Raw genomic sequence first — 19094 nt, forward strand, 5'->3', positions numbered from 1 at the left:
ACAAAGGCACCTGGAGTGCCCCTTAAAACTATAAGCCGTTGTGCGCCACTACCAGATTCTGATCAGTATCTCTTCTGCAGGGCCCCAAATCTGCATTTTAACAGGTTCCACCCACACCCAACAAAAAGCAAACTCTAAAAAGACAGTCTACAAACCACATTTTGAGAAGCACTGCCTTTATGACGTTTGGTTTTGTGAGTAGGGTGCTACCTCCTGTTGAGGGGATGGGGGAAGAAAGTTATTGATTAACTGGTTAATAACAGTTCGTTCTTTCACAGAGGACACAGAAAAGGCATTAAGAATGAATGCTAGTTTTGCTGATTCAATACAGCACAGTAATCCATTCTTTTTGGCACACAATAGTTTCAAAGATTCAAAAACTATCAGAGATGTCACTTTATGGGAGAATTCACAGTGAGCCACTGCAATCTTAATTCCCAAATGAGTCTTCCCCACGTGACAGCACCATCCCGATATTAGAAAGTATAAATATGCTTTTTGTATGCGTTGGTGGCAGGAGAGAAAAAAGCAAGACTTTGACTACACCACATAGAGATGGCCCCATCAGATCAAGGGGCTTGAGTCTTGTGTGACTCTCCGAAAACACCAAAATACCAGTCAGCCTTCTAAGTTGCTCCAGAAAAGATACGGGTCTATTTGAGGTCGCCGAAAAGTCTCAGGAAGGTAGGCTTCATAAAGTCGGTTTGCCTTTCCATTTCCCATCTCCTGCATGCACTGCAGTCAAAAAGATGTAGAAACATGGAATGTCAGATGAGGAAAGACTTGAAAAACTGAAAAACTTCTTGCCCAACCGCAGCATTTTACAACTGAAGAACCAACCCAATGGTGGCAGAACAAGATCTATGCGCATACCCTGATTTGCCATCCACGATGCTCTCCACACCAGTGCCAATCATTTGCCTCCATGATTGTCCATCGCACACACACCCCCTCATGATTTTTATTGAAAAATTTGACAAGATATATTTAACTCAGTAATAATTCAAGACCCCATTTGAAATCTCAAGACACACAACTACCAATTAAAATGTCTACTTGATAGGCAATAATCAGTATGTAATCAGGCAGGCAATAATTGAGTAATAACTAGAATTCTGAGTTTATACTGTTAATTAATCTATTCAGCTTTATTACCAAGACATGTGTTTCCCATTAGGCCTTTTACATAGATTCCTTAACACTTGTGAGGGACAAATCCCTCTTCAAATTCCCAACTACCTCCATGGCATGTAATTTCCTTCATTAGATATAGTAAAGTGTAACTGAAAAATACAAATAATTTTTAGACTTTTATGACTCTATAAAAGCAGTCTAAAGTAATTTCTAAAGCCCTTTTCTGTTTAAGAAAACCTCCTATTTCCACCACCAACTGTAGCAACTATTTTCTTTGGATTCTTTCTTCCCACTCCCACCCCCCTAAAAAAAGGAAAATAGTTTTAATTACTTTTAAAAGTTTTGATGTGGGAAGAGAACAGAGAAGAATGAAGCTACATAGAGCTGCAGACCTTAAGCCAGTGAGACTCACCAACATTAAGTGTCTTACTCCCAGCCCACCAACCTAACAGCAAGCAAGATTCACACACATATTTTAGCAATAAAATATGTCTGTAAGTTGGAGTATTTGTGTGTGTGTGTGCGCGCTCGCGCGTGCGCATGACTATCTAAAACTACAAATGTTAGATCTGCACATCCCAAGGGCCTTAGAAAATAATCCAAAGATCCCCCTTTATACCGTGGGGTTATATCCATGGGGTCCTAGACCACAGACTTTGGGTTTTGAAGGAGGTAAAATATGGGTAGAATAACTTATATCTTAAATAGAAAGAGTAAGATGTTCTCTTAAGGTATAAGAATCCGACATAAGTGTTTCACAACTATATTTTTCTTTATCTTCACCCTTGTGCCCCATATGATTGAAATTCATATGGAACTACTCTTACATGGAAATATGGGAACAAAAAAAAAAAAAAAAGAAAGAAAGAAATATGGGAACAGCTGACTCACTGTTGGGCTATGTAAGTACCTGAATCTGTTCTTGAGTCCACTGGTCGAGGTTAACTGATTTTACTCTGGATATGTGCACCCCCAGATTCCTGTGGATTCCAGCACATCGAATGCAGATGAAGACACCAATGTTCCACGAGGCCCATCGTGGCCCTGTGAAGGTTAGGAACAGGGCAATAAAACACAAATTAAAACAACACTCAAGGCCCAAGTGGGAATACTTAGATTATTAGACAACATTTCTGCTAGAACATAAATGAGGGAACCATTACCACATTCAACTTTTTTAATGATTTTGTTCACTCCTCCAAGGATCAGTGCCTTTTTTTTTTAAGTTTAGTTTAAATTTAAAGATATAGTACTGTGGGTTTTTTTAGTATATTCACATAGTTGTGCAACCATTACCACTATTTAACTGCAAAACATTTTCATCTCCCCCAAAAGAAATCACAAACCCATTAAAAGGCACCCCCTATTTCCTCTCAATTCCTCCCCATCAGGCCCCTGGCAACCACATATCTCTCTGTCTCTATAGATTTACCAATTCTGGATATTTCATGTAAGTGGAATTATATAGTATGTGGGCATCTATGTATGGAGCAGCTTTTTACAGTATTTAATAATATGATTGCTAAAATGCAGAAGTTATAACACTGTTACTCATATAAAAAAGTATCCCAGGAGAACAGTGCAAAGTCACATCACATTCCGTTTAGCATCTTCCATGAATAGCCTTCTCTCAAGAAACTTTTCAATGATTGTCAGGCCTGGATTCAGTTTTCCTACCAGGAAAAAAGATACAGACATGCCATGCCAGCCCAAGTCTCAGCCTGAAATTTAAAACTTTGTTTATCTTCCCTTCCCCACCAGGCCTATAAAATATGCATCCTGATTAACTTAATAGGATCTTCTCCCCTTGAGCTGATGTCCCCACTTTACCCAACTACAGAACTCTCTCGATTCAAGACTGTCAAATAACAAAGAAGCTTATTGCAATAAAAAAGAAATCTCGGGTATACATTTTAATAAAAAACTTATATAATCTCCTACCCCTTGCCAACTTTGCTCATTCTATTAATCACTCTGGAAAATCATCAAACTCCTCTTCATAGTTTTTAAGCAGGAAAAAAACAACTTGCTTTTATATGATACCTGCCAAAAAAATTACTGAAAAGTCACTAATGTTTCCTTCTCCGTCATTCTACTAGGCAGAAGTTCACTATATAAAATAAGCATGATATCAGAGTTAGAGGTTGCAATAAAGAATGAAAAGACACCAAAGGATTCTTTTTTTTTTGACACCAAATGATTCTTTACAGAGATAAACAGGATCTGTTGGAAGAGCCAAGGGCACTGGCCTTCAATTCTGCCAGACACAATTACTTGGTTAGTCTGCAGGTTCTGACAGCCACTAAAACAATGCTAGAACTGTATGGCAAAAAAATTATTCTTACAAATCTGAATTCACAATTATTATAAATAAGAATGTAATTTTCTTAATATTCAGATACTATGGCAAATACTATAAATACAGAGAGCTCCAATCCTTCCTATAACCACCAGGTGGTGTTCTCTGCCTGAAATTTTATCCCGGTACCTTCTTATTGCTACTATCTCGATAGGCTCAGATTTATCTTCTGAAAAGACCTTCAGCCCCTTGAAATCCCTAAATGGATTTGCACAGAGGGTCTGCCACACAGCTAATACACGCAAATGATGAACACACATCTTTCACTGGTGGGGAACTATACAAAAACAAAATGAAAGGCCTTAACAGATAGAAATGAGGTTTCTCTGGGTTTGTGTGTCTACACTGGGCTATAGTTTTCATAAAGGAATATAGGTGTATGATTTAAGTTATAGGGGATTAAAAATGGGACCAAAAGCTAATATTTCATGTTTCTTTACCATTTTCTCTTTGCTCTAGATTCTAGAACACATAACGAGATAGCTAAAATATATTTGTTTGCTAACACAACCAGAAGCCACAACACTAACTTAAAGTTAGCTGTGGAATGTTATGCTGTTTGCTTCCAGACCCTAAGTCCACAGATGCTGATTCCCAATCCTCTAAGCCACTGTCACAGTGGCTTAGAATTGGAATGTGGAATTTCTCCAGATCCCATTATAGAGTATGTAAAGTCTCTCTTCCTCTGAGGAACACAAGGCCAAGACCTGATACTATGGAGCCAATAACAAGGCCTCAGTACAGAAATGAAGGCAATACTATTTTCATGAACAGTCAGACAGCCTCCTCCGATCTCCTCCCACATCTGTCCACAACCTTTTTCCAATGGAATAGTGACAGTTGTAGCTCACTCAGCCTCCTTTAGTTTTTTTTTTTTTTTTAAGATTTTTTTTTTTTTTTTTTATTCGACAGATCACAAGTAGGCAGAGAGGCAGGCAGAGAGAGAGAGGAGGAAGCAGGCTGTCCGCAGAGCAGAGAGCCCGATGCGGGGCTCGATCCCAGAACCCTGGGATCATGACCTGAGCCGAAGGCAGAGGCTTTAACCCACTGAGCCACCCAGGCGCCCCCAGCCTCCTTTAGTTTTAAGCCACTAGATTGATTAGTCAATAACTACATGCACCATAAAAGATTATGAAACTGGAGAAGAAGAAAACACAAAAGATGAAAGTTACTTTTTACATTTGAAAATGTTGTTATTAAAAGTACAATTCGGGGGGCACCTGGGTGGCTCAGTGGGTTGGGCCTCTGCCTTCAGCTCAGGTCATTATCTCAGGGTCCTGGGATCGAGCCCCCGCATCCGAGCCCCCACATCCGGCTCTCTGCTCAGCGAGGAGCCTACTCCCCCCCCCCCCCACACCGCTTCCTGCCTCTCTGCCTACTTGTGATCTCTCTGTCAAATAAATAAATAAAATCTTTTTTTTTTTTTTTAAGTACAATTTTTGCAGCCACATAAAGCTTAGGTTTAAATGTTAGCTCCATTAATAATTAGCTGCATGACCTTCAGAGAGATACTTAAACTTGCTAAGCCTCAGTTTCATCATCTATAAAATGCGTACCTCACAGAATACAGAGGGATGATAAGAGAGCTACATGTAATAACATGGTATAGAATGAGATTTCCAGTACCCATTTCCCATTCATCATCTTCCCTGTAAAGGCTGGTTAACTCATTAATATGCATATACCAACACTCTATGCAACACCAAGGAACGCTTCTTTTCAGACAGAAATATAAGCTTTAGTCTTAAAATGTCAGAGCCAAAACTGACTGACTGAACATCTGAAAGAAAAAATTTACCCTGGATCCAATTTCAAATATTCTACAAAACATGAAATTTTATAAGCAGATTCCTTTATCTACCTGAAAATATTCCTTGAAAATATACTATCTAAACCCTCACCTATTCCCCTTCTCTGCTGTACTCCCCCACCCTGCCTTTGTGCCCACACATGTATTCACCACACATACAAAGGCCCCAAACTGTCAACCTGACAGACTTGGATTCCACAGTACCTGGGATTGCTGCAACAAGGCCTTAAATCTGGTAAACTTCCAAAGATAAAAACAATTGTTCAGTACACATTGGTCATGGCAACAAAGCAGGAAATAACAAAAGATACCCCTTTCCAAGCTGAAAATGGAAAGAGACTCTGAGAAGCAATATTATCAACCATTTTGAAAGCAAACAGGATAGAGAAGCGATATAAACTGGTAGTAGTTAGCACAACTCAAGAACAAGGTCATGGCTAAGTGAACATATTCCACAGGCCCTGAAGAGCAGGTTCCAGAAGCATTAAGTAGCATTAAAACTAACATAGTCACTCTGCAATAAGCAATCAGTGAAAAATTTAAATGTATACGGATTTGGTTGATCTGTCAAGAATCTGACTATGGTAAGCACCACCTCAGGATCAGGGAAATCTGAGCTTACAATGAGTAGTTGCATATGTTCTGACAAGTCTTTTTAGGGCGTATGTTTCCATTTGTAAAATGGAAAGCATGTAAGTAAATCCTATTTACATTCAACTACTGGACAGCTTCTACATACCAACTACTGCTGCTCTGCTATAAATTTCCTTTGCTGCTACAACTTCCCCCACCACCAGAGCTGCTAGCTTTTAGAGGGTTCTGGGCTTGAGAAGTTAGCAGAGAGAAAAAAACTACAGTTACAGATAGCTTGAAGCTAGTATTATAATAATTACAGCTTGTTGATCTCAAACCTATGGAGCTCTAAACAAATAAATACTGAGCAAAAGAAAAACACACTGATACATGGATGGCTACACATACTGAGATTTGCTAGCATCCTGGAGCAGTTGAAAAGCTCTTCAACACCAAGGGCCAAGGAGAAAAAAAATTTCTTCTATCTTTACATGCAAGCCCTGTTGAGTCTACCCTGGAAACTCCCAAGTCTATCAATCTCTACTTAAACCTATCTCACCTATAAGCACTTGTTCTTTGAACATTATTTACTGAGTACCTACTATATGCCAACACTCTGCCTGCTTAGGTATAGGGTACAAAGGCAGACACAGTACAGGTAAGATTCCCTGATTCAAAAAGCTCACAGACTAACTGGTCTCTAGCTTCCAACCAAAATAATCTTTCTAAAACTCAAATCTGTACAGATCAGAACCCTGAATACAAACGTGACACAGGTATCACATAGAAATGTGAAAATGTAAACTGCAGCGAATTTTCTGAATGGCATATTCCAAACTAAGCTCTCAATCCCTTGCCACAAAACCCGTTCTTCCTCCATTCTTCTTAGGATCTTAGTGAATTACAATTCCACCCATTCAACTGTCTCAGTCAGAAATGTACACCTTTCTCCCTCAATCCCCCTTATCTATGCTATCACCAAGACCACAAGACTCTCAGTTCAGAATCCCTTCTCTCTGTTTGCAACGCTATTTCTCTAATATGAAGTCTCCAGATCTCCTGGACTAGTGCAATAACCTCCTGATGTCTCTCCACTTTTATTTTTATGTTCTCTTCCCCCTCTAGCCCCAAACCAAAACCATTCTCCACAAAACAGCCAGCTTGAACTCTCAGAGAAGCAAAAGCAACCTTATCTTTCAGCTGTGTAAAACTGTGAAAGACCTTCTACTATCACTGTTGGATTAAAGAACAAAACACTTAACATGGTCTCCAAAGTCTATGTGATCTAGCCCATGCCCACTTCCCCAGCCTCCCAACTCCAATACCAGTCTTCTTTCATTTCCTCAAAAAACCAACATGCTCCTTACATAGGGCTTTTGGCCTTTGTACACGTGGATCCTACTGCCTAAAAAGCTCTTTCCCTGATCCCTATCCACCACTTGCAGCCTGGTCGACTCCTATATATATCAAAGGTCATAGCTGTAAAGTTTCTTCCTCAAAGGAACCTTTCGTTGGCCCCCCAATCTAAACCTGATGATAATCTTTCCTCTGTCCTTTCTTCTGGCTTTAGCATTTTACTATAGAAAACTTCAAACACACAAAAGCAGAGTATAATTAACTACCACCTTCTGCAGTTACAAACCTCTGGCCAGTGGTTTTTCAGTGATACTCCCACACACTTTCCCTTTCTCCCAACCGTGGAACATTTTGAGGCAAATCTCAAATATCATACCATTTGATCTGTACATAATTTGATGTACATCAGTAAAAGACGGGACTTTTTAAAGGTTACAAAATTTCATTTACCTTTTGCTTTTTCCTAAGTCGTACCACACTTTATCATATTTTTATTTGTGTAATGGTTTAACGTCTTTTCCACTAACCAAGTGCCACAAGAGCAGACAGCAGACCTGTGATATTTGCTGTCATGTTCCCAGGACATACATGCCATAGTTCCTCAGAGAACAAGAATCATTTAAAAGTAAATAAATTCTTTGACCCCCCCCATCCCAACCCATTCAATTCATCAGGGAAAGAACAGGTAAGAATTCATCAAGGAAACAACAGGTCAAGAACACATATATTAAGAACATTCATTAATATATTTAGAATTATTTAATAGAAATTAGAAATAACACATTACATAAATGTTGTAACTCCCTAATATATATTTCCATGTTACACTAATTTTTTAAACAGACTTTATTTTTAAGTAATCTCTACATCCAACATGAGGCTCAAACCCACAACACCCAGATCAAGAGTTGCACACTCCATTGACCTAGCCAGCCAGATGCCCCCACAATATACTAATCTTAAAATTGACTTTCAAGGGGCACCTGGGTGGCCCAGTGGGTTAAGCCTCTGCCTTCAGCTCAGGTCATGATCTCAGGGTCCTGGGATCAGCCCCCACATAGGGCTTTCTGCTCAGCAGGGAGCCTGCTTCCCTTTCTCTCTCTGCCTGCCTCTCTGCCTACTTGTAATCTCTCTGTCAAATAAATAAAATCTTTAAAAAAAAATTGAGTTTCAAAACAGTATATGTAGAACAATTCCATTTTAAAGAATGTGAATAAATATATGCATATGCACAAAAAATGTCTAGAAGAACATATGTAAAATATTAAAAGCTATTATTTCTGGGTAGTAGGGCTGTGAAACACCTATTTTCTTCTCTATATTTTTATGTACTCACTGAATTGTTTGCAATGAACGTTTATTACTTTGTAATCAGAAAAAACAGTACAGATATTTGGAAAACAACACAGCCATCCATGACTCCTTACTGGCTGCAGGAGAGGCTGAAACACCTTAACGTGACATATAAAACCCTCTAGGAGCTTGTGCTTTACACATGCTGGGCAAATCATCATTCTGAAACGTGCCATGTACTCACACCTGTTTACCTATACCATTCTTCCTACCTGGAATGGCTTTCTCCCCATTTCCTGCTTCACAAACTTCAAAACCCAGTCCAACGTCACCTCCTCTCTGAGGGCCTCTAATGGAATAAACCTTGATCTTCTTCATGGTTAGTAGTTAGTGTATGCTTTGCTCTTCTAATACTTAATATCTTATTATACCTATTACTTACAAGTCTCTCTTGCCCTAAATAGACTGGGAGCTCTAGAAGGCAAAAACCACACTCCATCATTTATCTCAAATATTTAGCCCAATGCTTGCAAACAGTACATCCAAAATTAATATTTGTTAAGTCATCAATAAGATAAAAGTATATATAATTTTTTCCTGTTTTGCAAAATGAATGTTTTCAAACACCTTAAAGGTGGAGCTACCACACTGAAAGGGGACTGGTTACTTTGGTGAGGCTCCAAAGGCAGAACTAGCACCAGTGAGTAGAAGTTAATTTTAGCACACTCTGGGGAAGAAATTTGTAACAATTAAGGCTGTGCAAAAACAAATGCAGCCTATCCAGAAATGGTAGAATCCAGTAAGTACAGGTGTTCAAGCAGAGGCTGGATGAACATCTCTCAGGGACGGCAGAGAAACCTGCACGAGCCCCAAGGTGACTTTACACCGCAGTTCTACTAGCTGATTTGTAGGTAATTTGGGGTTCCCTTTCTATTGACCTTCAATGGCTCTGAGAATGCAGCATGAGATAATCAATTTATGAAGATGTTAGGTCTCGATGAATCTAAGGAACTGAATCAAATTCAGTGTGTGGAGCCTGTGACTGGCACTGAAAAATGGCCTGAATGTGACAGACACATGAGTAAGAAGTTAAATCAACAAACTCTGGTTTGAAAACAGCGGTTACTTGACTTGGTCCGTCATTAAATCCCAACACAAAATTTAGGAGTCAAAGTGATAAAGAAGCAGTGATTATTTAAAGAACAATTCTAATGTTACCTCAATTCCACTCATCATGTCCCTTCACCCCCCCTGATTCACTACAAAGAATACACAGAAACACCAGAGTCATCTTGGAGAAATTAACGAAGGCTGCTGAGAGGTATGTTTACCAGCCAATTTTCATCTACATAAAGAAAATTTACTTAGTTCCCTTTTCTAAAATAATAACAGTGACTTTGAATGTCTGTATGCATGAACATTTTAAGGAACCATCAGATCAAAATAAGGGCTTACTCAATCAACCTCTGCTCTCAGAATGTTCTGCAAGAGAAGTTCCTTTCCATCCGGTCTGTCTTACAAAAATGCCATTTCCTTTTACAAAAAGAGACACTGTTCACGTTCACGTATTTGAGAAAAGCAGAAGTTAAGCTTTTTGAATGTTTGAGACAAAGCAAACTGAAAACTTTACTGAGACCGATTAGAGAATAAAGGTAAATACTACATGAAGGAATTTTAAATTGGGAAATCAGAGGTAGAAAGAACCTTAGCAGTCACTGAGTCTAATCCCTCACTGAATGCGAGCGATCCTTCTACAGGACACCATCTGGGTCTTCCTTGAACAGCTCCAGTGCTAAGTGAGTTATGTACCATTTCAAAAGGAGGTTACACTTACTGTTAGATGACAATCACTATTAGAGATGCCTTCCTAATACTGAATCCCATTATTCTGCATTTTTATCTCCTGGTGCTTCTTCTAGACTCCTCCCATATTTATATAAAATAACAAGGTATGCAAGATAAAAATGGAACTTAAGATATAGTGTCTACTCAGGGTCACTTGGGTAGCTCAGTCAGTTAAGCATCCAACTCTTGGTTTCAGCTCAGGTCATGATTTCGGGGTCCTGAGATAGAGCCCCACATGGGGCTGTACACTTAGCGCAGAGTCTGCTTGTCTCTCTCCCTCCCCCTCGTCTCCTCCCCACTCTCTCTCCCTCTCCAATAAGTAAATATCTTTTTTAAAAAAAAGATAGCAGCTACACATACACCCAGCTGAATATGAAACAGATGAGCCAACTCAATCCAGGAGGTCAGTGATAGAACAGAGTCAGCAACCAGATTGCTATGACATCAGTGGAGATGAAGCGAAGCAACATATCCTCCTACCAGGTAACCCAAAAAAAGGTTAGTGAAGTACAATGCTGCCAAGCACTCACTGATGAAATGATTAGTAGGTCTACATCTAAACCTATTCCAGCAGTTCACTTAAAATGTCTTTTCTCTAAAGACATTAAAGCTCAGAAGTCAACAGGGAAGCAGACATTCTTCATCTTTCTATAGGTGTTAGCAGGGCTGACAGACCTGGATTTGCCTTAACTTTGCTCAGCCCTTGGGTAAGGGAGAACCAAAAAATTAAAGACAACCAAAAAGGGGCCTAAAGGAATTACTCCAAAATATTAACACAGCCAAAAGGCCAGGGTCCAAAACAAGGCACATGTCTACAGCAGCAGCTTTGCTCAGCAACTTTATACAGTGGCTATTGACTTCCTTATATCCTAGCAAAAACAGTCTTGCTTTGAACTAGTCAGAAACACGCCTGTATAGACCTCCTGTTATTTACTTAGCCCCTGCTGCCACACAGTTAAAGACAGGGGGTTATCTAAGCTGTGCCACTCATCAGCTATTTGACTTCAGGCAAGTCAATTCACTTTTCCAAGAGTCAATTTCCTTACCTAGATAAGATTATCTCTGAACCCTACCTCTTCTCAAAGGTAGTAACATTATCTCTAAAATTCATTGAGCTACTCTGAGAAGACTCAAGGGCTGTTAAATTTTAGTAAATTTAGGGCCTCACCAGTCTTATTTCCTGGTTAGTAGTAGGTGGGGATTCACTGTAGGTTAGGCTGTAACTTTTCCTTCCAGTCTGTCCCTGCAGTGGATAACTAGTGCATACTTAGGTGATGTTTCTAGTAATTAAAAAAAAAAAAACTACCAAACAACCTACCTGTACCACTATTACTCAACTCTTCAGAACACTTCAGAAGGGGAAGGACAGGTCCAATATGGCCTTCCCCCCAACCACCCGGGTTCTGAAAAGGACATTCTAGCAAGGTATGTTCTGATGATGTTATGACCCCATTTAAAGACATGTAACTGGACCTACTTACAGTCTAGTGAACTTCAAACTCCTAAGTGTGGCTTACATTCTTGCCTGATCCAGGCCCTTCTAGAATTAATTCTTATTACTCCTCTCTTCACTTCTATATACCAATAAAGACATCAATTCCCCCTTAAAACTGTGTGTACAATACCAACTGCTATGCTCCAGCTACAGAGAAATGTCTGAAGGTAAATCCTCCCCACAGACTCCCAGAGGCCTTTTTCACATTCAGGAAAGGGGCACAGACAGAGGGACTCTTGGGTGGGGTGAGTCCCTGACTGCAACCACAGAGCCTCCAGCCAGTCCTGGAATGGCGGTGCAGTATTCTTGGTGGTGCTGTCTGAAAGCCTGAGACAAAGTCTTAGTCTCTTGGGGTTTCCCTGGGAAGTTCTGGTATGTGCTGCTATGATTGTTTTTACAGTAAAGAGCCAACATATTTTAAGGAGGGAAAAAGAGCTAGTCAAAAGATTCTCTGGCCAGGGCTGAAGAATCTCATAAAATCAGTAAGAAGATTCAGCTGGTCACACAAGCTGATGCCTCCAATGGAGGCCAGTCCTCTGATGTTATGAACATAGAATACCGCAAAAAATACAAATCTGAACATGGCCACCTGTTCATTTGAAGACACAATAGGCTTTCTTGAAAAAGAACAGAAAAGTGAGCCCCCTAAGCTTTCCTTTCATGCAGTGATGACGGCTTGTCTTCAAGGATGCACACATGGCCACTCAATGGGACATCAAAATCTCTCCTATTCCTACTGACTGGCGCCAAAAACACTAAAAGCATCTTGGAAGAATGTAGAACAACTTCAGAGGAAAAGAATGGATGGTATGGGTGAAAATACTTACCTTCAGGAAAGCCTAGAGCTGCTTTCCCAAGAAGCCGCAGGGTGGAAGCAAAGAGCGTGGGAACCGGAGGGGGAAAAAAACGCTTGAAAATTCTAAGACACAAATGAAATAGGCTGTAAATGATAAATGGACAGCCAGCTAAAAATCTCCAACTGAGACTGTGCTGGAGATGACATGCCTGCTGCTCTCTTTAGAGATACATGACTGATGGCAATTGGGATTATACAAAAAGAGTGGATCAGAAAATGGAGACCACCTAGACTATGAGTCAAAGTCAGTTGAAGAAAATTATCCATGACTTAAACATCTCCTTAAAAAGTCCCAAAGGGAAAAAGCTAGGAACATTTTAAAAATTATGTGAAGAAAATCTAATGAAAAAATAGCTTACAGGTCCAATGAGAAATTTCCAAACTGGGCAAGTATCGTGCAGTTTGAAGATTCACAGCTTACAAGTGACATTCAAGAGCTTTAGCTGAAACTTCTAACACTGACCCACTTACAGCAAGAACATATAAAGAAACGTGCAGAAAGCTAATCAACAAGGTAACATACTGCTTAGAAATGAAGAAACTTCCCAAAGTGTACAAAAGCATCAGCGGTATATACCAGCAGTGCAGCTTCTATGGAGAGAGGGCCAAAGACCTAGAGAGAGAACTGGAAAGAAACACTTCCTCTGCCAAAGATGGATTATGTCCCATGAGAAAAAAGCTCAACAAAGTTGGCTGGCTTCCCTGTCGACTGAGAGGAAAGCTCAATGAGCTAAGGAAAGAAACTGGTCATAGCAGACAAAAATTGGCTAAAAAGAGAGTTTAAATTCCAACTTCCCCCAGTGGCTATTCAACAAGCGGAGGCCTGAAAGGGCCAGGGCATCCCTCTCCTTCATCAGGTTCCCCAGGAAAGAGGAGGGTTAAACCATGAGGCCCAAGGGACCCAGGGGCACATGTAGGTTTGATTTAGCTTCTACAGCAGCTGCGCCCTGAACATCCACAGCCAACCATGGGACATTTGCCTATTTCTCTCTTTCAAAGTAATTTTGATTTATCTCTTTTTAGGAAATGGCTGTTATTTAATGGATGCTGCATTTGCTTTCATTGTAATTCCTAAGAAACTGCTTATGTCATTCTTAGGAACATGTTATTTCCAGTTCATTGGACTCTCCAAAATTGGACCGTACAACTATTGCACTTTGATGTAAATAAAATATTCACTATTACTTAAACCATTAACTGAAGTCTGACATGATCACATAGAGATATTTAAAACAATACAGGAAATGCAATGAGCTGTTAATTCAAAATTTACAAAAGTAACAACGTTTATCTCAATAAATTTTTATTAGTTTTAAAAACGATGCAACACAGGGGCACCCGGGTGGCTCAGTCAGTTAAGCATCTGACTCTTGATTTCAGCTCTGGTCATGATCTCAGGGTCATGAGATTGAGCCCCATCTGTTGGAGATTCTCTCTCCCTTTCCCTCTGACACCCCCCAAAAAACAAATATACAAACAAAAACAATTCAACACAAACAAAAAGCAAATGACACCCCAGCTAAACTTAGTAATACTTATATTCATTTAGCCCTAAATTCATAGATTAATTTAGGGGAATTAACATTTTGCAATTATTTCTTAATTTTTAAATTTCCTTTTAACCATTGTTACTTCATTTAGAATGTGCTTTGCTATTAAAAAAAAATGTGCTTTGCTGTTTAACTGGTTTTTTTTAATTTTTCATTAATTTTTTTAAGATTTTTATTTATTTATTTGACAGGCAGAGATCACAAGTAGGCAGAGAGGCAGGCAGAGAGAGAGGAAGGGAAGCAGGCTCCCGGCCAAGCAGAGAGCCCAATGCTCAATCCCAGAACCATGGGATCATGACCTGAACTGAAGGCAGAGGCCTTAACCCACTGAGCCACCCAGGCGCCCCTGTTTAACTGTTTTTAAATTTTAAGGCAGTCAAGATAAAAGTTTTCCCCTCTAAAACAAAACAAAACAAACAAACAAAAAAAAACAGTTCTTGTTAAATAAATGCTCCCATGAGAGAGCAGTATACAAATTGTAGTACATGCTGCTGGGCCTCCAAGTGGAAAGCCCCACTCTTTCTGGAGAACTTTCATTTCCACCTGGAGGATGAGGTCTCTTATTGTGTCAACCACCTCAGGAAGAGAGCTGGATGCCTAACTACAGAGAAATGAGTAAAAGAGCCCTATCTGAGCAGCAGCACTAAAAGGCTAATTTGGGTTTTACCTCAGGTCAAGTTCTCTGGAGAGTAAACTCTTGGATGGTGGATCCTTAGATAGTACCTTTCTCATGGAAGAGAGCATGGTACTCAGCAAAAAAAAAATCAAGCCAAGTAAGCAGGAAGCTACACTGGTCCCATAAAGCTAAGGCATGGAGACCTTAGGATCAGGAAGTAGAAGAGGGACTAGGAACAAACCAAGAAAGGATCAGCAATTAAATTTTGAAAGGGTGATTATTTTTTAGTCCAAAAATAGTGGATTATTTTTTAGGGGTGTATATTTTGTAATAAATTCCCTTTTTTGTTTTCCCTTTGTACTCAAGAATTCTAAAGTCTTAACAGGGCTAAGGGGAAAGAATCAAAGGAAGTGATTTGTGTCTCTACACGAGCCAGAGCTTTAGAACAGAGATGGCAATATGAGGAAAGCATTGACAATCCAGGAGAAGCAACCCCAAGTGAAAAGAGAAGCAGGCAGGACACACTGGAGCTTCCTGGGCACCTATCATTTCTACTTTGGACACTCCTTCCTGAATTCATATTTTGGAGGCTCTAAATTTTGGTCAATAAGGAAAACTGGACTACTTATACTTTCCTGATTAACTGGATTTCTCACAAATAGCTGTACCTGGGCTATTACTTCTATTTGCAAAACATCATTTTGTTAAAATCTTGCTCTATCCACTTTCCCAATCAAGCCTCTTCTCCTTCCTGCCCTGATTCCCAGAGCATCTTGTTGTTCTCCTGTGGCACTCATCTATGGCTATTTTGTTATTGGGTTTTATTTCTATCTTTGTTTATTTCTGTAAGCTCCTTTATGTAACAACTAATTTCGTATACTTTTTAAAAAACCTAGTATCTTTCTTACGTGGACTTGAGGTTTAAATTGCTTATTTACTCAGAAAATCACACAAAGATAATATACATCATCCTACTTATAAAGTTAGGGAAAGGGTATCCTTAAGGACGCCCTTAATGCTCTTTGTCTCCTGGGTAGCCCATGACATTTTAGCTCTAGCCAATTTCCTCTGCACAAAGACTCTGCTTAAAGCATTTATGAATAAGATAGAAGAGTGTCGGGTGAGACATGGCATCTCCAAAAAGGGAGGGAGGAAATTAAAAAATAGCTGCTTTCATTGGGGGCAGGAAGGAGATTGTTTCATTAGGAGCTAAACAGTGAGACTATCTCAGTACGAACAATTGTTTGGCTTGAAGGCTTTATGTGGGCAATTACTCCAGCAAAGGCTCAGCTGGGATGGAACACAGAGCCTGCCAGGATGGAGGGATAGGGACTGACACAGTCATGGCTTTGGAATCCCAAAGCATCTGAGCAAGGATGCTCACAAAACGTACTCTACCCAGTTGACAAACAGTACCTAACCCAGTCAAGACTATGGATTTGCAAGAAATGAGGAAAAGATGGCATGGGGTGGGGGTAGGGGGAGGGTGAAAAGTCACTCAACCTAAAATCAAAATATTACAGCAAAAGTAACAAGTTTTAAAAAGAGATCTCATAAGAGAACTGGTACATTTCAATCACTACCTCAATGGCTAATAGCAGGCTGTGGGGAGGAGGTGTACAGGGAGGGACCACTGAGCTAAAGGCTGGGTAATTATTTTTTTTTTTTTAAGATTTTATTTATTTGATAGAGAGAGACACAGTGAGAGAAGGAACAGAAGCAGGGGGAGCAGGAGAGGGGGAAGCAGGGGGAACAGGAGAGGGGGAAGCAGGCTTCCCGCTGAGGAGGCAGCCCATTATGGGGCTTGATTCCAGGACCCTGGGATCATGACCTGAGCTGAAGACAGACGCTTAACAACTAAGCCACCCAGGCACCCCTAGGCAATCATTTCAAAGTTGGCCAAGTGGACCTGATGTTTCAAAACTTGGTATTATAATTGAAAGAATTTCCTATCACTCATGACCTCATTTCAGGTAACAAAAGCTCATCTGATTCACCTGAAGTCATTGGGTTCACCCTCTAAGGACATTTACTTCTGTACATTTTTTAGGTTCTTTCAGGTTAAAGCCTTAATTTTCTCTTGGCAACAACCAGCATCTACTCATATTGTGAAAAAATACTGAAGATGCAAAGGGAGCCCACCCCGTTAGGAAAGGCATATCTTGAAAAGAAGCCACTAAAGAAGCCCTTGACCAATGAGGTTGCTCTTCATTCTCCATCCCCAGGATCAGTAATAAGCAAAAGAGGAACAAATTGAAAACACATATTAAAAATAGCCCACCTTCAAACAGTATCACTCTTTTCTTCCTGGAACAATGCAACTGAAGCAATTTCCCCCAAGGGGCAATGTCAATGTCTGGAGACATTTTTAATTATCACAACTGGCAGGGGGGTAGAAGCGGGGGGGGGGGGGTAAAGAATGCAAAGCCAGGGATGCTGGTAAACATCCTGCCAGGCACAGGATAACCTCTCAACAAAGAAGAATCCAAAATATCAACAGTGCTGAGGTTCAGAAGTCCTTCTCTACAGTCATCATTTCTAGGCCATTTAGTCTGAAGCATGTGAGATGAAGAACTACCAATTCTGTGGAAGAGTCTCTTCTCTTGTTCTAACAGATAAATATTTAGATACAGAATTCCAAAACTGGCAAGAACCTCAAGGATTATCTAGTCAAGCACAGTTGGAGAAACTAAGGTCCAGAGAGGTCAAGTCATTTACCCAAGTTCATAGAAGAAATCAGCAGCTAGGCTGGAATTAGAATCATCTTTATATACCCCCACTATGGGTTATACACGGATGCTCAATGATAGTCGCTAAACTGATATCCTGTTCTTTAGGTGGTCTTTTCTATTGTGATATGCAATTCACTCTCTACCGCTGGGAAGCCCAACATCTAAGATTGTATATGAAGGTTTATTCACACCCCTTCCAACCCACATTCTTCTTCCTCAAAGGAAGCCTAGAAGTGGAGAAGATACTAGAGCTCAAGAACAAGTGGCCAGGGGGCACCTGGGTGGCTCAGTTGGGTTAAAGCCTCTGCCTTCGGCTCAGGTCATGATCCCAGGGTCCTGGGATTGAGCCCCACATCGGGCTCTCTGCTCAGCGGGAAGCCTGCTTCCCCCTCTGTCTCTCTGCTTGCCTCTCTGCCTACTTGTGATCTCTCTCTGTCAAATAAATAAAATCTTAAAAAAAAAAAAAAAGAACAAGTGGCCAGGCAGAATATGCTTTTCAATTATTTGAAGGGAGGCTCATGCCTTTCCAGCAAAAGGAAGCTTTACCTGAGTCCACAAACAAACCCTTGTGCAAGACCACGGGACACATGACGTTCTCTCCCCAATGGTGTGCAGCAGCTTTCCTAACACATCAGAGGAGCGTCAACCAATGGCAAAGAGATGGAAATCAGTGCCAGTTTAACTGAATCACAACTGTATCCAAACAAACTAGAGAACTTTCATTTCCAAACAAAGAGCAGACAAGAAATTAATTCTGGGATCAAAGTACAAATGGTCAGTCCAGTGGCAAGCGAAATGTTAGTCATCAAAACAGCCCTGGTTTAAGGGAAGAGAACAAAGGGTGAAGATTTGGCCCTTTCAAAAAGAAAACATTACCAAGTTTCAAAACTAGATGTTTCAGAATTGGGTATAATGAGATTCAGGTCAGGTGCAAGGGGGTGGGGCAAATGTCAGTCATATGTGGATAGAAAGGTCCTGCAAAAAGAACATTGTGTAGAAGAACCCAGGGCAGTCTCTAGGGAAAAAATCGTAGCCTCAAAAGAGCTAAAGCAAGGTTCTTCAAATTAAACAAACCTGTTCCAGGGGATACAAGAAGAGCTTCTAAAACTGCTGCAACATTAATTTCTGCAGCAGCACCTGAGAACAGTGTCTAACTATTTACTCCCATCCCACAAAAAGGCTAAAGGAGTGCTTTTCCAGCCTCCTGTTTCACACCCCATGCTACCGCTCTCCCAAGATGCAAGATGATGCATCACACCAAAACCTCCCACTGAGAGGGCAGAGTACTAGCTTCGTGACTGGCTCCAGCTTTCAATGCGGCACGGATGCCAAAAGCACAAAAAAGAAATGGCACAAAGAAGTAATACAACAAAGCAATCATGAAATTCACCTGCTCAGATTCCTGAAATGTCACAGATCTTCAAATATCTGAGTTAACAGCATGAGGCTGACTTTCAGAAGACAAAACAGAAAAA

General features: G+C 40.3%; 1 protein-coding gene across 2 annotated transcripts in view; it reads right to left on the bottom strand.

Moving 5' to 3' along the window:
- The window catches only part of SMAP2 (small ArfGAP2), a 59548-nt gene that overhangs the window by 27206 nt on the left and 13248 nt on the right, over nt 1-19094 (bottom strand). For both annotated transcript variants that reach the window (XM_045998505.1, XM_045998514.1), the window contains exons 2-3: nt 2045-2178; nt 650-735 (exon numbers count right to left, since the gene is read on the bottom strand). In XM_045998505.1, the coding sequence (XP_045854461.1) occupies nt 650-735; nt 2045-2178 (220 nt within the window). The remainder of the gene's footprint in view (nt 1-649; nt 736-2044; nt 2179-19094) is intronic.

The sequence above is a fragment of the Meles meles genome, chromosome 1, assembly GCF_922984935.1.
Source record: "Meles meles chromosome 1, mMelMel3.1 paternal haplotype, whole genome shotgun sequence".
Lineage (NCBI taxonomy): Eukaryota > Metazoa > Chordata > Mammalia > Carnivora > Mustelidae > Meles > Meles meles.